Consider the following 25,480-nt stretch of genomic DNA (forward strand, 5'->3'; position numbering starts at 1 on the left):
ACACTCTCATTTTAGAAGCACATAAAATGAATCAAAACCCACCTGCAGAGGAAATGAAAAAAAAACCCACCTCTCTTTAAATTGGACATTCAGACCAAATCCAAAGTGTGAGCAGAGAGGTTAAGTACTGACAAAAGGCAGTTCATTGCTGTGAATTAAGTCTAATAAGTAGAGCAAGTCTTCAGAGGCTGATCAACTGCACTCTTCATGCTTGGCGCTGGAAGTCTCCATTTGGCAGAAGCAACCATGAGGACTACTGCAGCATCTCTTCATTGCCAGAGGGTCCACAACTCAAGAAGTATAAATGTACAGAGACTGAGAAACAAGTAAATTAGGTACCTGAAATGGAGTAGTCTTTGGTCTAAACCCTGTGTCTGACCTACCTCATCTGTTCTCATTATGAGAGAAAAACTAAAAATGCAAGAACTCACAAGACCAACATTGAAGTACATATATCCAGGGGTATTCTGACTTTGCGATGACATTTGGCCATGTGGCACATTGCAGTTTACATTCTGAGAGCTCTAGGCAACACGTGACCTCTGTCTTCTGGAAGAGCTGTTGTGAGGAAATGCATCATCCAATGCACGCAGAGCATTCAGACAGATCTCTCCATGTCCATTTTTTCTTAACATTTCTTACAGACCTGACTGGACTTTCACCACCCTACTCTAAATGTTTGTTCCAACCCTCTCCCCACTTCAAGTTTCCACGTCGGCAAGTCTTCACATAAGCCCATCTTTTCTTTTTCTCCATTACTTTAACCCAGTCACCTTCCCCTCCATTTCTTCCTACATTTTCTCTACAGTCAATGCCCTCCTACAGAAGCCTACTTCAATATTAAGATTTTCTGCTTTCTTCTCATAATGTCATTATGGAAGTACCCACCTACTGCTGTTCTGTTTGTAGAGAGCACTTCTTAGGCATTACCATGATAAACAATGCAAAGTAATGTTTGGAGTTGACACTGATCTCAGGGTACCCCCCATACCCAAACGGGTTCATCTACTGTTACCTTCTTTCCAAGGTACAACAGCTGCTTAGAGGGAACTCCTTTTGTCTGAAATATTTCCAGTGCTGTCACACTGGAACATTCTGAACAGAGGCAGCAGATACATACAAATGGTGCCTGCTGCTGATGCTCAGACTATATTAATTACTCAAATGTAGTCTGGCAAGCTGATGAAAAACTACCAGAATTTTTTTGTCTCAAAAGATACTGACACACCCTAACTAGAGCAACAGGATTGTACTGTAGTTGAGTAACCAGGCCAACAACAGCCATGGATCACCCTCAGGAAAGAAGCTTTCGTGACTGCAGAGTCTACGGCTGTTCACAGAAGCACTGTTTATTGTGTTGATGCCAACTTTAATTTTTCTTTGTTCATCTTTAGACAACAGAGAAAGAAAGATGAAATGTGGTTTCTATAGTAGATTGTACCTGCTGCAGGTACCCCTGATGAGACATTTGTTTGGGTATAAGCAGGCTATCATCTCTTATTTATTGAGTGACAATGAAAAAAGCCTTGAGTAAATGGTGCTTTAACAGGCAGATAGTGAATCTACATAAAATTTTTCTATCAATACTACAGGAAAATGTTAATGCTTCTTTCATGTCAAATAAAATGGCAAAAATAGGAAGTTCTTCAAGTTGTAAAAACGTGTTGAATTGAATCACTACTACAGTGATAATACCAAGTACTGCTACTGCTACACTACTACAGTGATAATACTGAATGTAAAATACCAGATGAGATTAATTAATTTAATTTTTTCAAATCCAGGGGGGAGTAGCAACTTTTTTCCCACCACTGCTCTAGAGAATAGCTTTAGTAAAGTATTTTCTTTGTGTTCTGAAGTAAAGTCCTCTCCAGAGCACAGCAGTGTTGCTTTCTTGATGGAACAATTCACAAAAGAGGAACAGCGTTGGTGATTAGAAACAGTGCTAAACACTCAACTATTTACAGAACCCAAAAGCACTGAAATGAATATAAGCAATGCCAAACTGGGCAGGGAAGGAAAGTTAAGAGTGTCTACACCCAGCCTACTCAAAAACTGCAGGCTTCCATCCAAATCCAGGTCATAATCAAATTTTGCCAGGCAGGTACCAATTACCAAGAATTGAGCTCTCATTTGCAGAACAACTCTACTTTTATTATCCACTTTATTTCGAGGGAAACTGCAATTCTGGGCCAGGAAGGCAACAAAAAACACCTTGGTGATCTGGCAAAGGTTGATTTGGCTTATGGCTCCAATCTCAGCAGACTTCAAGAAACGTGACTGGCTTTCTGATACTTATTTCACAAATGTCAATTAATTATTACAGATTTATATATCATTTTGATAAAAATTAACTTGATAAGTGAAAGAGCTTCGCTTGGGATTTTTTATCTTCTCTTTTAAAGGTTTGAAAATTATTAGGGAAACGAGAAACAGACTTGCATCTTCCTTGGTTTTTTTAATCTTCATAAGACTTGACGTGTTTAATACAGAAGGACAACTCAGAGCCACAGTATTTACAAGCACTGTACTGAATTCCAAAATAGGACAGTGTGGAAGAAGAACATCTAATTTGGGTTTTATGGTTTTGCCTAAGATCTCATTCCTAAATTCACATTTTGCCATCAAAACGGAGTAATCTAAATTTCAACTGTGCTCTATAGATTCAACATCCCCACTAACTTCAGCAGGATCCAGAATTCTCTGAAAGTTAAAAAAAAAAAAAATCCAACTTGTTCTGTATAAGGGCTTAAACTTAGAATAGATGTAAGGCTTACGGGTAAAAGGAGTTAGAGCTTAAAGCAACAACAACGTACAGTTTATCTCAGTTAACAGCATGCTTCCATACTAGAAGAGCAGAGCCCGAGAACTGCACGGAACAATCCAATTAAGGCCTCTATCTCACTTCAATACACTGCTGACTAAATCAGAAATGATACGCTAATGACGGTGTATTAAATTAGATTTGCTCTACATACTATACTTTAACACTTCCTACCATTTACTGATAGTGCTGGAACAGAGCAGTTGCATGAGATTACTTAAACCTCTCCAGTTTCTGCAGTTGCATCTCTAGAATTACAGCTGATTTTCAGTATGCAGAGGCAAATTCTCCTGGACATACAAGTTTGAAAACAAGTCAGTCAGTCAGCTGAGACCCTCAAAAATTATAAATCAGCCCTCAGTCTGCCATGCAAATGGCCACTCATCAGTGTCTGTGTTTAACAGCTTAAATCAAGAGAACCACAGTATTTTTTTGAAGTTTTCTTCACCCAACTAAAAGACTTCTCCATTTCAACATTTGATTTGGTCTTTTGTCCAGTTACGGTCATGCAGCATTTCTTAATCCCAGAAGATTTATTCCAAAGTAACCATGCACATTATGTTGAGGTAAAGTATCTTGATGAATAAGTCTCCTTTTCACCTTGTAACAAAAAGGAATTACTAATGAATTACCATTACTTGATGGCAATCACTGTAACATTAAGAATGAAATTTCCATGGATCATTTCCTCAATTCCATAATATGTGGCATGGAGTAAAAGTGTGTTTCTTCCACCACTGAGAAGAACCAGACTAAGCCAAATAATCTCAGCTTCCAAGCATGAAAAACAGTAAAGAATTCATCAGGTTAAAAATAACACATTGTTTGCTGAGAGATTAGGATATTTGTTTAAAGTTCTTACTGCAGCTTTTGCATTAATACATAGAATAGTTGAATATCTAAACACACTGCAGTGTTACTCAAGAAGTAACACATTCAGCCTTAAAATAGACTATTTCACCTATCAGTATAGCCACAGCAATGCATAGCTAAGCAGGGGCCAACTCACTCTGCCCTACAGATGCACCCTAGAACGAACAAGGTTTTTCAACAACGCCTAACACAACTACTCAGTAGTGAACAATAGGAGAGAGTACATCTGAACATAATATTACACCATGACATTCTATTCAGCTTGAAGGTATAAGCAAGTTTTATGACGAGGTCATAAAGCAATTTTTATACAGAATTTATAAGATCATTATAACAGTAATTTCCACAAGCCGGTGACTGGTTTATTAGAAGACAGCCTATAGCAAAACTGAAAGCTTAGATTCCCGAGAAGTTCAACTTCAATACCAGCAATATCCAAGACTGAAGCACAAAAATTGGGAGGAAGGTTTAAGCATTAAGACTTATAAATAACCAAACAATGACATTTCAGAATCAGCAACAAAAGAAGTATTGATTTACATGAATTTTCATTTGAAAAAAATCACCTTTATTTGAAGACTAGCTTATGCACAGCATGCAGGATCGAAAAATAACTACTACTCCTGAATATTCACAACAGACACCTACTGCTAAGTCATTAATAAATGACAGCAGAGCACCTTCACCACACATACAAATTGTCTAAGATAATCTTGTTTCTTAACTTAAAAACTCCCACTTGCTTCTTACATTAGTCCTTGTCAAATCACTTTAACTGGCTTGACTATTTACAAGATAAACCTTTAAACATCATCAAGCAATCAACCAGACCAAAAGGCACGGTGCAGGACACTGGCAATAGCCCACACATGCAGGATTGTTCTGCAGAGAGAAACTGAAGTATCTTTTAAGGAGGGCCTAGGGAACTCAAAAAGATACATAAGTATCAAATATTTTGAGACTCAGGTTCAAAAGGAACTTTGGATCATCTCTCTCAGATATATCCCAGCGTGCTACGTTTTAGACAAGAATGTTCCTACTGACCAAAACTGCTTGTGTCTGACAACAAATATCTATTTGTGTACTCTGAAAACCCAGCCTAAAACCAAGCGAGTCAAAACCAAAAATCTAGCCAATTCCTCAGAACCCAGCCAAGAAAACCAGACCAGAACACATTCCAATTACATCTATCAATGCTTAACTGACTCAATATACAATAATTTTTCTGGAATTTGTCTAGCTTTTATTTTAAGTTACTGGTGGCTCGTACATTTCTTCCTACTAAAGAGTACTTGTCAAAGTAGAGAGAAGTCACAAACAGACAGTATTAAACAGAAGTAGTAGCCAACAGGGACAAAAGCTGGATATAATACTTTATGACAAAAGGACTAGCAGTCAGATGTAATGTAGTCATCTAAATACACAAATGTGCTCTCTTCAGTCATGAAAGGTAATTTCTTCTGGTCATTTGCCCAGCACCAACTACATATGTCCATATACACAACCACTTTATTACTTCGATAGTCTGGTGAATGGAAAACTACTTCTAAGATACTCTAAATAGTTCTGAACTTCATAAGTATTTCTAATCCAGGTAATCAAATGATCGGTTTATAGTAGTTTAACCGGGACAAGATGCAATAAGATTATTACTTATGAGTATATGAAAATGGTAAATAGAAATGGAAGTTATAGAAATGGACATTTGTTAAAATGGAATGAGCCATGATAATAAATCATCCTGCAGATGGTGATACCTTACTATGGTTTTCTCTCTCCTCATCTACAACAGATCAATCTTACAAATATTGGGAAGATTTAAGTCATATTTGTCCTATCACGAATGTAGTCTGCAAATACATGATCAGAACGACAGTAATTTAAGTGATTAGAAATACAATTTTGTAGACTTCCTCCAGAGCTTTAACCTGTTGGGTATTTTAACAGCCTGATTTTTATCCCCGCCCCCCCCCCCCCCCCCCCCCCCTATAAATCATCTCTTCTAAACATTACAAAAAGTGCAAGGTTAGTGATTAAGCCAGTTTTAAAATAGATGTTAACACAGTAAATTGTTCATTTGGGGCACGCTAGGGGAGCTGTACAGCAGTCACAACAATCAGGCTCAAAACACAGATATAAGGAACTCCTTGATACTAACAGAATATTTATTCTCTATTGAACACAGTTTTGATCACCTGCAAGGTCCTTCCATCACAAAATACCAACTCATTAAATGAAAATTCATTCCATAAACCTAAAACCAGAATCAAGCATATGCATTCCCACCAGACTGTTTCACTATACACTGTTAAAAACCAAGTTCTTGCTTTACAGCTCTCCAGCATCCTTGTAATACCATCACATAGATAATTGTGAACCTGCAACTCCTTGGTTGCCAGGACAACTGGTTGACAAGCAAAAAGTGCACTAAAAGGGTTTTTTTTTTCATGTGTTTGGTGCAAAGAAATTCTGGATTTTTAATCCAGCTTCAAAAGAACATTCCCCTTGCTTTCTTAAGTCAGAAGTGTCTATAGGTCAGACATTCAACACAAAGTTCTAAATTTAAAAATTAACGCTGGGCATTTTACCCACTTAAATATCAAATTCTTTCCTCAGTCATGCTGATTTATATTTATGAGCAACTGGGAAATACCTTGCTATGTCATAAAATAAAAAGAAAGGCTTTACTAATTTTTTAAACGTCTTTCATGTGCTGTCATCATCCTTTCTTTACTGCAGAATCAAATGATGATGAATTAGCAGTGCTAAAGGTCCAAAAGAAACACACTTAAAAATTAATAGCTTCACCTGTTTACTGATCAAATAGAATTGTAAATAATCTCACTGGGAAGGAAGCAAATACACGTGCAAAGCAAATTACTAAGAAAAGCAAAGCCTATGTTTGCTTCGCAAAAACATGCTAAGCCAAATATTGCATTGCACAATGCTTGATATAAATTCTGAATGAACAAACCGAAACAGAACACCAATTCATGTAGGAAATATACTGAATTCTACAAGGCATGTAAGGCATTCACCAAAGCTATGGAAGAGACCACTGAAGTGCTACAGCACATTTTTTACAATTTCTGTTACTGTATCTTCAGCGAATCTGAAGAGTACCAAGCTGTTCTTATTTCACTGCTCAAAACGACATTCCCATCTTCAACCAGTAAGATCTTCAACAGAAAAATAAATGTAGCTCACTCCGGGGAAGACTCTTTCTCAGTAAGCACAATGCAGCTTCTACCTACACAATTGTTCTTTCATCCTGCTTTTATTTACTTTTCTTCTGGCACTCTCAACTATTCTGTTTTATTACTTAAACGAACACCACTAAAAGGCTTACTACTGGAACTGTGAAGATAAGCCTTTGATCCCACATGTTCAGAAGGTACAAAAACTTCCATATATTTTAATATAAAACCACCAATAATTCATATAGAAGCACCTTCCTGCAGAGTACACATCATAAGAAAGCAACATGAGGTAAAGAACCGACAGTTCCTTGAGTATATCGTACTGATAACCAACCCTTTACAATTTCTACTGTTAGCCTGATCTTGTTTCACCTTTTTGTTTGTTCTAATATAACAATCCAAACACAGAACATCAAGCTGTTCTAAAAAAGATAAAAAGGGGAAAAAATGAAGAGACAAACTTTTATTTTTTAATCACACAACAAACCATACCACAGTCCAATGATGTCACTTACCTTCACATGACTGAAGTCACCAACTTTGCTGCTTTCTTGGGGGTTAATAGGTTTAGTCTCTACTCTTGGTTTGACAACCTGCCGAAAAGGACTGGAGAGCGGAAGTCCTGTAACACTGATTCCATCTAGAAACAGAATAAATGAAATTACTTTTGCTTGTCTAATGCTATGCTTTATTCCCATGCATCTCGATCTGTATTATCAAAGTGCGAGAAAATACACAAGAGATACTAACATTTTATACAAAAAGGCAAAAAGTAAAGATTATTTGCTATGTTTTTCTCTAGAAGCCAAAAAATCTCAAACAGGACTACATCAAAAATCAGTGAAGGTCACAGGAAAGGAAGGTAACCACATCTGAAATATCACAATAGAAATGTCAAAGTTAATAATATAAAACTAGTTTTAATATTTACAATATTAAAAAAAGAACAATAAAAGTTCATGTTTTTCCATGATAGTGACCCTAACAGCTGCTTAGTATCTTTTACACTAACTTCCAGTTTTGAGGCCTGAGGGTTCTTTTTTCAAGCGGGGGGGGGGGGGGGGGGGGGGGGGGAAGAAGCCATGTTTTTTACCATCTACTGATGTATAAACATATATAATATTTCTCATGTATAACAAAGGCATAATGGTAACTAAGGTTCACATTGTAATAGTCAACAAAAAGCTTAACAGAAATTGATATCTTTAGAGGAGTATCCTCAGTTTAGTATTTACTAGCAGTCCGTGTACTGACATATAGTATAGCAATAAAAGACAATGTGACAACTTAGTAGTATCTTTTATTGCTGACAAGTTTCTATAAGTTGCAGGTAAATAAATACACTGCAGCATATTTGGATTTCTCAGCCTACCAAAGATACATTCTAAGCACAAATCATTAAAATGTGCCAAAATTACTGTTGAATCACGAAAAGTCAGATAACAAGAAAATTAAAATAATGAAGCTTTAATGTACATTGAAACTAGATTCACAATTTGTTATTATTGAGATTTACATCCAAAGTCAAAACAAGAGCAGAGGGTTATTTTTCATTGTGCTCTTTCAAGGAAATGCAATCCACAAAACACCAATTAAACATAAGCAAAAGCTCATATATTGCAGCAGAGGCATATATCTAAACATAGGGGAAACACCAAATTACTACACAAAACCCAAACATATTCCCTTTTTGGAAACTCCTCCTATCAAATTATATTTGTTAATATCACACTCCAATTCCATGGATGACCTCAAATCTGGACCTGTTGAGGATACATTCCTCAAAAGAAGAAACTAGAAGAACAAGATGGAGCATAAAATAGTTTTGTTTCATTAAAATCCAATTTCCCAGGTATCCAAATGAGAAAAAAAAGGGCACATTCCTTTACTTCCAATTTCCTTCACTAACTAGCTTTAAAATGCACCTTAGTTCAGCTTTAAAGATACAACACTGGGATAAACATTAGATTAGAAGATGCTGATTCAGGAGGATTAATAGTCAAAAAATCCTTAAAATACTTTAATTTGCAATTAAGTTATCTGAAAAAAAAGGTGAAAAGAAAGATTACTATTTCTCAAGAAATTAGTATTTCCACCACCAACAGTCACGAGCGTCATCGACTTCCTAAAAGGTCAATAACCTTTACACATTATAGTAAAAGATGTATTCACATACACCGATATCCTTCACGTCAGCAAAGCCTGACTGGATGCTGTATAGTCGTACTGGGTTTAGCTGGGATAGAGTTGATTTTCTTCACAGCAGCTGGTATGGGGCTGTGTTCTGGATTCGTGCTGGAAACAGTGTGGATAACACAGGGAATTTTTCATTATTGCTGAGCAGCGCTGACACAGAGCCAAGGGCTTTGCTGCTCCTCACCCCACTCCGCCAGCGAGGAGGCTGGGGGTGCACGAGGAGCTGGGAGGGGACACAGCTGGGACAGGTGACCCCAGCTGACCCCAGGGGTATTCCAGACTATATGACATCATGCTCAGCATGGAAAGCTGGGGGTGGAAGTTGGCAGGGAGGGTCACTGCCCAGGGACAGGCTGGGCATTGCTCAGTTGGTGGTGAGCAATTGCTTTCATTTGCATCACTTGTTTTTGGGTTCATTTTCCTCTCTTTCCCCTCTTTTCCTTACTTTTTTTTTTTTTTTAAATTATTAAACTGTCTTTATCTCAACCCGTGTGTTTCTTTGTCGATTTTACCCTTACAATTCTTCCCCCATCCCACTGGGGAAGGGGAGTGAGCGGCTGTGTGGTACTTCATTGCTGGCCGCAATATTCCACATAAACCACAACATTCTCAAGGCTTCAACGGCCTTCTGCAGAGGATTGCTGGAAGCCGAGGGAAGATGTGCAAAATGCGATTCCTGCAGTTGCCACAGAACGTTAACTGGCTCCTGCAAGGGCCAAGGCACTGCTCTTCAGAAGATGGTATGAGATACTACCACTGAAGTAGCAGAAGGAATGATCCAACTCTCATAACATTTCTAAGTGCTTTAAAGAAAGGGAATTTTAAGAAAGGAAAATTTTAAAGGAGGGAAAACTATTTTGATGGTTCTGGTGACCTCCACACATAAACAAAAGAACTAATTGTTAAATGAAATACGTATCAACTTTTGTGTGGAGTGCATGAAAAATCGCTTTTTCCCTAGAACCCACAACACAAGTTGTCATATTTACGATTAATGTTCATTTGATGTATGTCTTTGTGCAACAGTTAGGATGGACTTTGGCACACCTGTTGTTTTGCTGCATGGCTGAAGCAAATATCATCATCCCCACTGGGGTTTGCAGAGCAATTTCAGTGCATGCAAACTAGATTATTTTTGGAGTAAACAAAAATAAATCAAAGACTGCAATCCCAGAGAACAGGCACTGTACTGCAACCTCTAATGGGGACATAATAACCTGAACCAACAAGCAGCCCTTCAGACAGATTTGGGTCACACATGGAGGGGTATTTTATCCAGAAGGCCAGGGTAAGTCTGGCCACAATGTAATGGAAGAGCTTTTAGCAGACTGCTTCTACTACCAATCTACTCCTACTGCATCATCTCAATCTAGATACAGCCTTTAGTCACTAAATCCAGCAATTCTAAATAAGGAATTATAATGAGATCACCAGGCAATATAAGAATAGAAAAAAACACTGTGATCAGAAATTATACAGTTCATATTTAAGACCAGGCATTTAGTTTCATTAGATGCAAGATCCAAACACAAAAAAACCCCTAACACATTTTCAGAACCACACAACTTGCAGTCTACCTAAATTAACCCGGGTTGCCAACCATCTGATGGAACCAGGTTTTGCCAGTCAGATTAGTTTCCAGCCCTCAGAACAGACAGCACAGATCAAGCATTTCTCAATGAACAGTCTGAAAGAATTTAAAAGCAAAAGGCTAACAATTTATTTTCTAATGTTTTATCTTTGCTCAAGAATATTGCCAAAGCACTGAATAACCTGTTGTATCAACTACCGAGGGAGAGCAGGACAGGCAGATGAGAACACCCTGCCTGTGCAACATAGCACCCTGCCTGTAGCAATGTCATTCACTAAGAATTAATCAAAACTTACTGTGCATAACTTTCTTTGTCCACCTGAAAACACTGCTTTGGACTGTTCAGTAACACATTTATTAACAAGTTACTGTTAAGGGACAGACATTAAAGTGACTCGCGTAGGCTTACCAAAGTAAGAGAAATACACGATGTAATAACAGTTCCATCTTTTAGATGGCAACACAGGTAAGAACAAAGACCACGATGTCCAAATTCAAGCAATCGTAGAATCGTAGTTCCATTTACAAATCCCAAAGGTTTGTACCTTATTACCTTGGTATAATAATCCATGCATTTTCATAGACTGGTTTGGTTTAGAAGGGAGCTTTGAAGATCATCTAGGCCAAACCCCACTACACCACCTTCTTTTAAACATCACGATTCTTTTCCAGGTTTACTAGTTAATGACTTATAGATTAAAACACAAGCAAACAAAAAAAAGATTAAAAACACAAGCCCTGAAAGCAACCAAAACATGAAGGAGCCATGTCCACATTGTACGACTCTGAAGCATATGCAGCATTAGTGTGGCTTCCTCATTGTTAAATTCTACCTTTATCTCTATGAATGCTGAAACTAGGAGTGTTTATTAACATTAAATATTCAAACGTATTTGTTCCACGTGGGTCCACTGCAGAAAAATCAACCAGCAGCATCAAACTTATAGAAAAAAATATCAGAAGGGCTAAGTCTGAGTAGGATAGCTACAAATGGGAAAACAATCATATCGGTTATTATATCTAGAAAACTGAAAAACATATCAGTTAGTCATTTTTATGAATATTTGACTAAATTTTCTGAAAGTTCAACTAAAATTAAGCCTTTTCTCTTGTAATATAACTACATTAAATCATCATGTAGTAATCTAGCCCGGGAAGACCAAGGGAAAAGGAAGGGAAATTAAAGCACAGAATAGTAGGCGTTGAGTATACCCCTCAGCAAGTTTGCCAATGATATCAAGCTGTGTGGTGCAGTCAACACGCTAGAGGGAAGGGATGCCATCCAGAGGACCCTTAACAGGCTCGAGAGGTGGGATGGACTAAAACTCATGAAGGTCAACAGGGCCAAGTTCAAGGTCCTGCACGTGGGTCAGGGCACTTCCGAGCACAAATACAGGCTGTGTGGACAATGGATTGAGAGCAGCATTGAGGAGAAAGACTTCAGCGTGTTGGTTGACGAGAAGCTCAACACGACCTGGCAATGTGCACTCGCAGCCCAGAAAGCTAGGTGTATCCTCAGCTGCATCAAAAGAAGTGTGGCCAGCAGGTCATTCACCCACCACCCGCCACTCCACTCTGGTGAGACCCCACCAGGAGTACTGCATCCAGCTCTGGGGCACCCAACATAAGGAGGACATGGACCTGTTGGAGCAAGTCCAGAGGAGGAGCATGAAGATGATCAGAGGGCTGGAGCACCTCTCCTATGAAGACAGGCTGAGAGAGTTGGGGTTGTTCAGCCTGGAGAAGAGAAGGCTCTGGGGAGACTGACTGCAGCTTTCCAATATGTAAAGGAAGCTTAAAAGAAAATGGAGAAAGACTCTTTGCCAGAGTCTGTAGTGACAGGACAAGGGGTAATAGTTTTGAACTGAAAGAGGGTAGTTTTAGATTAGATACTAGGAAGGAAATCTTCACTAGGAGTGTGGTGAGACACTGGCACAGGTTTCCCAGAGCAGCTGTGGATGCCCCATCCCTGGCAGTGTCCAAGGCCAGGCTGGACGGGGCTTTGAGCAACCTGGTCTGGTGGCAGGGGGTTGGAACTAGATGATCTTTAAGGGCCCTTCCAACCCATTCTAGGGTTCTATGAATTTAGTATGGGCTAATAGGAATTTTATTTCTAACTTGCACAAGAAATATCAAGGTATCAATCCACCCCTAGACCAGCTCTCAACATCCCTTAGAAACCAACTGATATTAAAGCAAACATTATTATTAGCCTAAGATTTGAGGAAGTAATACACTAAAAAGCTTAAGAGCTCACCAGCAAAACTTATCATACCTGTATTTGATCACAGGCTTTGAAATCTTTTTTTAATGACAATAACCTAAGGAAAGATATTCTTTCCAAATTGATGAATGATTTTCACCAGTCCTGTATTTAGAAAAAAGCTGACAGTGATTTTCTTTGCAATTTCATGTACCAAACATAACAAGAACCAAGCGTGAAAAACTGCATGGTATTATTCAGATTTTCCATTTTGTATATGACACAAGTTTTCATTTCTTTGAGAAAGGAATAGATATTACTTAAAGCAACATCACAGGCATACAACTAATGCCTGTCAATTTACCTTTTAAAAACCCATTCTATTGGGGGGGGGAGGAGAGACAGGAGAAAAAGGTTAGTTTAAATTTTTTCTCTGGTGAAGAAGGATTTTTTTTTTTAATCTCTACATTATACTGTGCAAGAGAACTTCTCTGCCAGAGGCCTCCAAAAAACCCGATGTCCTCTTGCTAGTGATTTTTAATTATTTACCTTTTTCTGTTCTTTTGACTGGGTAGCAAAGATTATTAGACACTGTCTGGCTCCTCTGCAACACATTAAACAGTGACCACAGAATGGAAAAACATAAGCTGTTACAAGCCCTGGTAGGCTGCAGAACTTAATGATGGCAGGAGAAAACAGGTAATTGGAAAGTTTAAAGCATCAATGAAGTAGTTCACCAGAAGTTTTAAATTACTTTATATTTCTGGGTTTTGAGACTTCCTAAATTTTATTTTCTCACATGAAGTTTAGAGATATGAAGATGCTAGGTCCTCCACAGCTTTCTTTCATCAATCCATACTGTCAAATATCTTGTGCAGCCTTTTACTATAAAAAGAACAATTGTCTTTCTACTCTGTCCAGAAATCTTCCTAATTTCTAGAACCCACACTGAATATTTCCATGGTAACAACACATGACCAACACTTTTTCCATGGTAACTGCAAAACCACAGCTTGCCTTTCCAACATCACAGTCACTGCTGTCACAACAAAGGCAAAATCTCTTACTGGCATTTCCACTCTGCTTTCAAAGGGTAAGTAAATTGTCAATTTAAGTTCACTAGACACTTCGCAGAACAATCCCACACCATTTCGTATTTGAATGAGGGAAAGTTTACTAAGGGAGTTAAACCTGTACGACCTGGTGACTAAGCACTGAAGCTGGCACAGGATAGCTTCTGTCCCGCTCTAACCCATTGTTACCCCTTGTAATGCCATGGGGTACAGCGATTCCTGGTCTGATTCAGGTGACAGAAACATAGACACCTTTCAACTGGCACATCACAACTACAGTGGTCTCAAACTCTGTTGCAAGGAAATCCAGGATACCACAAAAATTTTTTGCATTCCACTGCATCTACAGGTAACTGGCCATACAATGTCATGAGATGCAAAAGCAGCTAAGGTTATAGGTTAAAGCTGCAGCTTCTCTGAAGAAGAAATAATTCCAACCCAGTGACAGTACAAACCTGCTTATTGCCGTTTTTTAAAAACACATGAAATGCACTTAATATTATATACAGGGCTGTTTGTGCCCAGGTGCTGGCGGTGGGGCTGGGGGTGGCCTCTGCACAAGCCGGGGGCGCCGGGGAGGGGGGCAACAGGTTTCCGCAAGGGCCACAGGCGGCCCAGGCAGAGGAGGAGGCAGCCGAGGGGGGAGCAGCAGCAGAGGCAGCCCCAGGCCGCAGCAGGAGGAGGGCAGGAGGTGCCGCAGGCCCGGAGCAGGGCTCCCCTGCAGCCCTGGCGAGCCCCCGCCGGGGCAGAGCCCCAGCCTGCAGCCCGGGGAGGGCCCCAGGCCGCAGCTGGGGGCTCTTTCCTGCAGGAGCTGCGGCCCTGGAGAGCCCCGGCGGGAGCAGGGGGTCCCTGAAGGGCTGCAGCCCGGGGCAGGGCCCGCGCTGGAGCAGGGAGACGGGGCAGGAGGCAGGAGCGGGGCTGAGGGGCTCACACGGGCCGGCACACGGCCCAGACCCGCCCCAGCCCCGGCCCGGGGGACAGGGGACGGGAGCCCGGGGGACACCTGGGGAGCGGGGAAGGGGTGGGCAGGTGTTTTAATGTCTTACTTAGTTTCTCACCATCTAATTCTAATTTATTTGGCAGTAAATTACATTGACTTTCCCCAAGTCAGGCCTGTTTTTCCCACGACAGTAACTGGTAAGTGACCTCCCTGTCTTCACCTCAGCCCATGAGCTTTCTCCCCGTTTTCTTCCCCCGGCCTGCTGAGGAGAGGGGAGGGAGTCAGCCGGCTTGGGGGGGTGGGGCTGGGCGTTTGGCCTTTAGTCGAGGTTAACCACCTTATATTATACATATATATATATATATAAGCATTATAGTAATTTCTTTCTTACATGAGTGCTTTACAAGCATGAAAAAATAAGAGCTATGTCAGAGTTTTTGTAAAGTACACGAGCATAAAACATGAACACTAAATACCCCCTCAACCCGTTTGGTTTTTGTCAGTCCATTACCTGATAGATATTTCAAAACAAAAAGCCTCTTGGTAGGCAACCTCTCCTACGAACAGTTCAACATTTTTAAAGTACTTTCAGCATGTAGAAAAAAAAAGATTTTAAGAAACTCAGGACCGGAGAGTATGTTTGCTAATTCAGAATATGCCTTTTTATTTTTTTCCCCTAGAAAACTAGAACCATCTTGTATTCTTCTGAAAGTTGTCGGAATTCTAGAAACATGCTGTCTGCAGCAACAAAGAGGGGAATAACAGAAGAGTAGAGAGTTTCAGGCAATATAATCCACTTCACCCTTCACAGTATGGTGGGCATTAAGGTGCAGTTCCTTCTCTCTCTCAAAAACATGCTTAGGAGTATCCATCACACAGGAGACCACAGATCACAGCACTCCAGACAGAGCTACCAGGAACGCATTAACTCTCTGGCTCCCAGGAGCAGGGCAGAGACAACAAATAGCAGACTAAGCACATCTCTGAGACTCCATTGAATCTGAAGAGGATGGTAATAGTAATTAACAGTATCAAATGCAGTATACATAACGATTCCTTCCTGAGGCTGGTGAACTAACTAAACTAGAATTCGAAGTTAGATTTAAAATAATGTGAATACAAGGAAAGGGAGCAAATGAAAGGTAAAGAAATTCATAATCAAAGACCAGAGATTATCTAAGCACGCTACATTAGTGAGAAAATAAAGTGCTTCAGCAAGGAAAGAGAATAACAGGATGGCAGGTCAGTTAGCCCATGTGTGCCAACAATAAACGTACTGCTATTTGCCTCATGTCTGTCTTGGCTATTTACATTGTAAAGATTTGGGGCCTGAAATACCTGTTATTACATATTTGTGTAGTGGTTGGTACAACTGATACAGGCTAAGGTCCTACAGCACTTAGGTACTGTTAAAAAAAACCCTGTATCAGTCAAATTATGAGACAAGACTATTTATCTAGATTAAAAGGCAGCTGGAAAAGAAAAAGGCACCTTATCTTCTGTAAGCACTAAAACTGGAATTTAAGAACTCTGTAAGAAAAGTTCTTATAAAATTAAGCGTATTTTTAAAGGTACAGGGTGATGAATTTATGGAAGAAACAGAAGTGTTTGTAGTTAAAAAAAAACAAAACAAAACACCCACCCACAACTCATTTGCTCAGATTAACAGCGCAACCAAAATGAAAACTGACATCTTCAAACAGCAGAGAGAAAAAGCTTCTTAGAAATGAAGTCACTTCGAAAAAAATATTCTGAGTGATTAAATGTAATGAAGACAACCAAGCACAGTAACACTGAAATGATCACACTGAAATATCTCTGAGGACTTCCATCATCATCATCATCATCAGTAATACCATTACCCTAATAAGAGTCCTCTAGGGTACTTAGATTTTCAGATGACTTGTCAAGATTACATTTAAATACAAAACCACCTATCTTTCTAACAAAGAAATATATTGCCTATACACTATGTACGTGTAGGAACATTTTAAAGTAAATAAAATCTAGCCATTTAAGTAGAAAAGCAACAAAGTGAGTATGAAACATACAATGGTCTTGCATACCAATACTAAAAAATATTCAAGATCACTGCTTTTAGAAATATGCTGTTATTTCTCTGCAACCTCTTCTCCCTTAGCAGAGACTTAAGGCTTAGATTTGCTTCTCTCTTAGCATGTAATTAATTAGTTCCTTTGATGAGTTTATGAATTTAAAAATTCTCACACCTGTCTTTAGGTTCCCTATACACAGGATGAATGAACACTACCATTTTACGTAATGAAGTACTCATTGTAGATTAATTCATTAAGCTTTGTAAAGCATTATCCCCATGTAACACAAGCTTTTATTAAAGAGACTACTTCCCCAACAAGTTACCATATATAATGCAATCCAGAAAGAGCAGCTATTGTTCTTTTCCCATTTAGTGTCGGGGAAATACTGGATCTCAGAAATTAAAGTATGACTGGGAAGGAGCGTTCATTATGCTAATAGTGTGAGCATCCCATTGACCTCTTTATGTCACTTTAACAGGTGACACAGACCTTACTGCTTAACCTCCTTAAGTCTGGCTGTACAAAGTAGACAGACTAGGAGACACCAGGAGGAAACACTCTTAACAGTCTTAGCATCAAATTAAATACACATACTGACTTTCCTGACCAGAGAACCTAGAACATACATAGAAAGAACCATGAACCGTCCAGCTAAGGGACAGGAGATCTAAAAGTTCATTAGCATTTGCAGCAAACAGATCTCCTAAAAGATCTAAATCTCTAAATCCCAGTCAACTGCCTTCAAGATGTAAGCCCAGTTTTTCTTCATCCTAATTAATGAAATGTCTCTGGAACACCTGCCCAGCTGCTCAAAGTGCTTGCCAAGTAATTAATTCCAAAGAAAATAAACCCAAGGCAATCCAGATTGTGACAAGAACCCTAAATGACATGCTTTAACGGGAGGCACATTCATCTGCAATGTTATCTGGCACGTAATTAGGCTGTATTTGCATAAATGCAATTCCCAGCATGGAAGCTTATACAACACAGGATGGCATGTTCCTGGCATCACAGCTAGGACCTTATGAAATCTAATGACTGGGCAATAAAATGTCAAATGAAATTCTGTATAAATAAATGGGGGAAAAAAATCCTAAACTTATGTGTGAAATAAGAGGCCCTCAGTGTGTCAGACTGTTCAGGAGCAAGATCCCGGAGCTGTGGTTCACAGATTCATGAATCTACCAACTTTATGTTCAGCAACAGTCAAGAAAGTAAGTGACAAACTGTGCATTACTGTATTATTATAAGGAAAGTAATATAAAACAAAACAAAGAGCATCATTAGGTCACTACACAAATATGTAGATCGCCCGTCAAATAGTGTATACAGCCTACTCAAACATACAGAACTGAAAGAGTTCAGAAGGGAGAAGGCTAATTGATGTAGAACTGTTTCCCTAACAGGGACAACTAAGCCAGTCAGAAATCTTCGGTCTGCGAAAGAGACCACTGTGACAATAACATGAGGAAATGTCGTAAAATCATGACTGAAAGTAGGGTGTTTAGAAGATAAACTGTTACCTGTTCCTTGCAATACAAGAACCAGGTAATATAAGGAGGACACCAGTAAGTGCAAAGCTGCTAAAAGTAATGTAGCTGTGATTCTTCTTGCCACAGCATGGTGTACAGTGCTGACAGAGAGAATGAAGAATTTTATGAAAGAGAAACCCACCAAGAATGACTAACAATGCCTGAAACCCTATCAGGCTCTGGAAGTTCCTAAGCAAACAACAGTTGGAGCCCAAAAGCCTGAATGGAAGTAGCATGTAGGTTCGTGATTTTCCCTATATTCTCCTAGAGGCATCTGCTCTTAGCCACTATCACAGCTAGGATAGTGGACTAGACTGTCATTGATCTGATCCTGTACAGCCACTCATGTGTTTTTGCTTCCTTTAATCTAGACCACCTAACATTTTTCTTTATGAGACAGTATACCATCAACACACAAGAATCAGATCAGCAATTTTGATTGATAACTTAGTTTACTTTCCAATTGGATAAGTGTATCATCAGAAACACCAGTAATTTACCCTTTCTGTACTATGTCCTGATTACAAACAGCATCGAAGGAAACAATTTTAGCATCAAATGAAAACAGATCAAAGTAACAGATGCCTTGCTAAGGGCATTACTTTTAAAATTATTTTGATCATCATTGTAAATCTGGTCTTCAAAAGAAAAAGGTACCATAGCTACCATAAGCTTAAAAGTCATGTCATAGTTGCCATTGATTTTTCTAGCTCTTTACTGTTCTTTACATCGGGATCTTACCTGCCTCTTCAGAAAGTACAGTATTTGTAAAGTTAAAAGCAATATAGCAAAATTAAAGTAGCAAGTAAAAATGTCGGTGTACTTAGCATCTCTAGTAACACTTTCAAAGTACACACAGTACAGAGCACCCAAAGATACCAAAGTTCTAAAGAACCAATAACAGATTCTACTCCTTTATCATCTCAATGAGAAAAGTTTGAATTGCTTCCAGGCTTCAGTTACACAACCTTTCAAAGAAGCTGTAGACAGAAATAACAAGGTAAAAATGTGCAAAGACTTTGTTTGTATGTGGTCCCATAAAAGTTAGATACTGCTGAAGAAACAGAGGCCCAAATCCAAATCTCACAGCTGTTTGATGCCAATACTGAGAAGTATGTATGTCATCTTCTCCTTCCATAGAATATTTTATCTGTATGTTATTTCATCTGAAAAACTGCTGGGCAAGTGCACCTTCAAAATGTCTTTAAAGCTTTTTGGAGACATGGCAAATGAAGAAATTTTTTTTATATATATATAGAGATATATATATACATATATATATTGAGAAGTTACAAAAATGAGATCAACAGAACTGACACTAAAGATAGTAATGTCTAGGTTTTAAAATACTGACTTTGGTAATTATTTTTCAACTTACATTGATAGAGTTCTTTCTCATTTCCATGACTCTGATTTCTTTCCTATTAATATGAAACTGTCAACATACAAAAGCTAAGTTTCCAATAATAAAGTTCAATTTAAATTTTGAATCAACTTTCCTATACCCTTTCCATACAATGTAATAGATAAGTTGAATTATGGTCTAAGAAAAATTCTTAAAAGCAAGCAGTAAGCCATTAGAAGTTCCATGGAAAAGAGAGGGGTCATCTATCCATAGGGTACACAAGGACCAGGAGTTCAGGAATCTGTAAGTAATTCAGTATCATCTGCTCCTGAAACAGTAAAATCATCCTACAGTTAGCATCGGATCTGCACCCCTGCCCCCCAGTTCTGTGAATTTGTAGCATAAACTTGTACTATGCAGAATTACATCTCCTATCAAGGGCATTTCTCAAAGCCTCAATTCCTTGGCAGCTGTGTTTTCACAATAATATCAGGGTACAGTCTTCCTCCACTATCAGCTTTTTCAAAAAGTTCTAAAGTAAACCTCAGAGTAGCAATGCTATGGGGTTTGTACAGTTAAATCCTACAATGTTTTTATAATTTATGTATTTTACACCAGTGATTTTTGTCTAAATGCATTTGCAAGATAACTCACAGAAATCAGTCCTATTCAACTTGAATAACATATGCATGTGACCTTATTTTTTTAATTTTTTTTTTTTTTTTTTTGTAAAGATTAACTATACTGACAACTCATACCTGCAACTGGATCCTGGGAAACAGTCCAAAAAATAATGGTACTTTTTTTATTGTTGTTGTTAAATACAGGAATAGCTTGTTTTGTCAAGTTAATTCAATCAGTGCAAATACATCAGGCAATTGAAAAAACACAGAGTACAGCATTCACTCCAGTGAGACTGTATGTTTATTATAAAAAGGAAATCCTTATCACAAGTATGTGGTACTTGTAATTCCAGATAATTCTAATACAAGCAAGCATTCTGAGTTTTTTAATTCAAAAGAAGCAATGAGTTTAAGCACATGAAACCTTCTCTACCGTACAAATAGTAGGGGGATTATGCCCTACATTTCAGTAGGTCGCTTCTGGCAAAACTGCTGTCTGCCATGATTAAGAATTTCAGATACTTTGATAACTAAATAATCAACCTTGTTATTTCTTTTTAAAGCCCACTCATTCTCATTGAAGCCCACTCTCTTTGAAGCCCACAACTCAATGGTGGTGCAAACTATTCTTCTTTACCTTCATAAAATAAGGATACAAAGAGACACATCAAAAACACTCTCTGTCAAGAAGGATTTGAAAAGATAGCAGGGCAATCACCATGGGAAAGTATGGTCAGATGATCATGCTCAGAGTTGTGACAAAAATTCAGTCTTCAATCCATACAGCTCACTGAAGAGTTGCCTTTGCATTACAAGACAAATATGAAAATACACATCTACATCACACACTATATTTTAGAACAAATGGCAAAACAATGGGTAAGTGTTTCTTAGAAGTACTTACAAACTTCCTAAGCAAGGAGAAATTAAGAACTCACCATCACTGAGATCTTGCAGAAGGTTTTCTTGGCATGAAAAGTCCAGCTTCACTTTAATGTTTACAGTAAACGTTGCAATCTTCCCAGGTTTCAGTGGGAACTGGGAAAGGGTATCTTCTAGCTTCCAACTCAAGAAGTCTCCATACAGCTTCTCTGCATTAAAATAAGCAAATATTTCATGAGCATAACCTCTGTGTTAAGGAAGTTTATAACTGTTGTAGAGAATATTAACTGATTCGTCATTTTCTGTTTAAATTCTAAACTATTCATAATTAAGGCAGTACAAACGAATTTAACCTTAGAAAGATATCAGAGAGGTTACTGATATACACCTAGAAGCATCACAAAGCTCAAAATATGAAATTAAGTGAAGACAAGGAAAAAAAATGTTACACAATAGGCAGCATAACATACATAGACTTTGAATACCGCCTGAATGGGACCTAGAAGTTCATAGAGTTTTTGAATCATACAGACTTCAGCTCAGGAAATGCCAAAAAACATTTAATCCAAATATTACACCAGAATAAATCAGTTAAAATTCTGAAGCACCTGTAACAACATTATTTATTTAGCTGTTGAGCAACGGAGAAGACTAGGAATACTATTGTCTTTCTTTTTTTTTTTTTTTAATAAAATAAAGTCCTTTTTGAAAACTGAGAAGCATAAAGTATACAAACCCCAAACATTAATGATGTTGCCAGACAGGATTACTTTGTGTTAAAAGATATTTGTTTGATACATTATTTATCATTGGTCCATATGAGACAGGGCACCTGTAATTATTAGCTCTTCTCTCCTAAGCTTAACATGCCAGAAAATAATATGAGGAAAAAAAAACCCAGGAAAAATATGAGGAAAAAATATGAGGAAAAAAAATTTACTGTTCATCAATACATTGAGATACTTTATCCAGTTACTCAGTCTCCTTAGTACTCCGGTAACATCAAAAGATACATCTTGAAATAAAGAGCAGCAGAGGGTTAAGTCCGCTTCAGCAGCGTGAGTTAGTTATGTGTTATTTCAAGTTCTGTAGTATGCCAAAAGCTAGAGTGATGGACATTTAAGTACCTTCAGCAAAAACAATCCAAAAAGTGCTATTCCATGAACTTTATGCAAGAGGAAAAAATTTTTTTAGAATGACAGAAAAGGTTGTTTCATGCTAGAATGGTACAATAATACAGTGACTTCTTCCTGAATTAATCTTTCTTTAGGTACTAAATAGGCTCAAAAAAATATTTGCTCATCTTTTACTTCTTTCACGCACTTCATGGATAATCCTGGGGAGCAGGGGGAGGAAATCCATTGTACAGGGTCTGGCTGAGGTGGAGTTCATGAAATTTCTTCAAGCAGCCTGTATGCTGCTGTTTTGCATTTGTGACTAGAACAGTGCTGGTTAATGCACCACCTTTTTGGCCGTCGTGCCCAGTACCTGCACAGCAGCAAGGCTTTCTCTTTTCCCACTCCGCCTTGCCAGCGAGTGGGCCAGCAGTGGGCAAGAAGCAGGAAAGCAACACAACCAGGCCAGCTGAGCCAGATCAACCAAAAGGATATTCCATACCTTAAAATCTAACGTTGTTCTGATTTTTAATTCCTCTATCCTTTGCTTATTAAACAATCTTTATCTCTACCTGAGTTTTCTTACTTTTGCCTTTCTGATTCTCTTACCCACCCCACTGGGGCAAGAGGATGGGGAGAGTGAGCAAGCAACTGGATGGGGGCTTCGGTTCTGGCTGGGGTTAACCCACTACGTCCATAAATTCATTAATATTTGCTAGACTACACAATGCTAAACACTGCAGAAAAGACTATTAATACATAAGTAAATATGACTGTTTGACTGGAAGAATCCTAAAAATATATTAATTTACTGTAGCAATGCATACTATCTCCAAAGTACGCTGAATAAGTCTTCTAAAGGCTCATTTAAATACCTTTGTGTTTTAAAGACCCCGTGCTTTGTTTAACACAGGGACCACTGAAAGTCACACAGTTCACCTCTACTTCATACCAGGCTACTGTATTTCAGAGCCTTTCCAAAACCATCATCTAAGATCCACGTGTGAGAAAACAGGGTGGGAAGACTGCCTCAACAACTGCCATCTAGAATAAGGATCTTTCAAGAAAAGTAGTACTTAGAATTCCGGTCCAAACTTGATTTGCATAGAAACAACTGCATCTAGGGAAGGTAAAAAAAAAAGTGAGTATTTTTCCATCAACTTCTAGCTAAACAGTAACTGCTTTGCCTGAGATATATTTTTTTCTCACAGACCATCAAGTGTTGTCTCTTTCCACATCAAATCAATATTATAGACTTCTTTATATGAGCAAAGATGAGGTGAAAATAAAAAAAATCCTAACAATTGTTTCCTTAAAGTCACCTCCACCTCATCTAATTGTTTAGCTGTAACTGTATCACTGTTCTGATTTTCTTCTATTTTCAAGAAAAAAAAGGTAGCTTAAGTACAGCAATCTCTATCCCCTTTTCCTGGTAAGGAAGACCATAACATGCTAAAGCGATGTTTTTCTTTAGTGTAAGCAAAGAAGAATGACATATCCCAAGCACTTGAGTGGTCTTCAGTTTAACGAACAAATTGTTTCCAAAATGTATTTTCATTAAATAAATATAATTTGAAGATGAGTGAAAAGACTTCCCAAGTGAGAACAGCCTTTGCAGATACTCTCTAATTTAACACCTGTAATTACAAGACAAGGTCTAAACGTTTGAGCTAAAAGTTAAGCTGTAGAGAACAACCTAGTTTATATTTATCTGACGGTGGCTTATAGTTTAATAATGTTTTCTTCACCTTGTTCAGTAATCATTATTACAGTGAATTATACTATGGCAAGGGGCTTCAAAGCTTTCAGTCCAGTGGGAAAGAGTTTTATCTGGCGCATGCCTGTGTTCAGTTGCAGTTTCAGTTTATACTTCAGAAAGTCCAAAAATTTGTGTTTTGCAAACAACCGAAGTTATAACTGACTATTAGTCAAGAGTTCAAATGAGTAACTTGTTTTATCAATTTACTGGATACTAAATTACTACAGTCATAACAAATATACAGTAGTTTACCCACAATGTAACTTTGGGTTACCTTAACCCAACTTGATTTTAGGGTCTGCCAAAAAATCAATCCCCACTGGCATTTTGCACAGAGAAACCTGATAGAAAAGCAAGTCTTTTGAGATCACAAGAACATCAGTTCCTCAATTCTTTTCAGTCTTAGGCTCCCAGGTAAATCTGTCTTTTTGCCATGGTTTATTTTAATGTAAGCGCATCTATAAAATTCTTTACTGAAATAATTTCGCTCTTTGATTGGGTATTTAACTTTACATGGCTATTAAAACGATTATGAGAAGCCATAATCTGTTTGTGCCTTCCCACCATCACAAATTCAAGCTATTGTATAGAACAACATGTATTAGGACTGCTACCACTTTTCCAAAATTATTTTCTCAAGATAAGTGAAGAAACAAAACCATAAAATGACGAATTTAAGAATTACTTAATAGGAACAAATTCAAATTAAACTAGCAATGTGTATTTAGTATTTGGTATATTTGAACATTAATATCTCAATTGCATAGATTGCAAACATGTAGATTTATGGGCTACCAAGATTTTAGTTTCTTTTTTTTCTCTTCTTAAGAACAATAGTGTAGACAAAGACATTTCTTTCAGTAACATTTTTTAAGACTATCAGCGTTAAATTGTTCTGCAAATTACATCCACCACTTGACCAGATTTATTTCCAAAGTTTATCTTAACTAGATTTCAAAATCATATAGGGAAGTAGTACTGTCAAAGGCAAGAAACTAAAAAGGACCTCATGAAATCAACTGAGTAGGCAAAAAAAAGGACTTCAATATAAATAAAGGTAAAATAATACAACTGGGGCAGGGGGAGGGATGAGCTATGCGCGGTACATTGAACCTAGAACTGGCAATTAGAACTCCACAAAGAAATCCTAGAATCACCATTGATTCATGGAATCCCTACAGAATCAGAGTATTGAGCAGTAACAGGAAAAAAACCCCAAACCAAACCAACAAAAAAACCCCACAAACCATACCAAAACAAAAAACCA

General features: G+C 38.2%; 1 protein-coding gene across 7 annotated transcripts in view; it reads right to left on the reverse strand.

Annotated features, from left to right (window-relative positions):
* The window catches only part of TRAPPC9 (trafficking protein particle complex subunit 9), a 508,568-nt gene that overhangs the window by 392,794 nt on the left and 90,294 nt on the right, over positions 1 to 25,480 (reverse strand). For all 7 annotated transcript variants that reach the window (XM_055703587.1, XM_055703586.1, XM_055703588.1 and 4 more), the window contains 2 exons: positions 21,396 to 21,548; positions 7,413 to 7,537 (listed from right to left, as the gene is read on the reverse strand). In XM_055703587.1, the coding sequence (XP_055559562.1) occupies positions 7,413 to 7,537; positions 21,396 to 21,548 (278 nt within the window). The remainder of the gene's footprint in view (positions 1 to 7,412; positions 7,538 to 21,395; positions 21,549 to 25,480) is intronic.

Source organism: Falco cherrug, chromosome 3, assembly GCF_023634085.1.
Source record: "Falco cherrug isolate bFalChe1 chromosome 3, bFalChe1.pri, whole genome shotgun sequence".
Lineage (NCBI taxonomy): Eukaryota > Metazoa > Chordata > Aves > Falconiformes > Falconidae > Falco > Falco cherrug.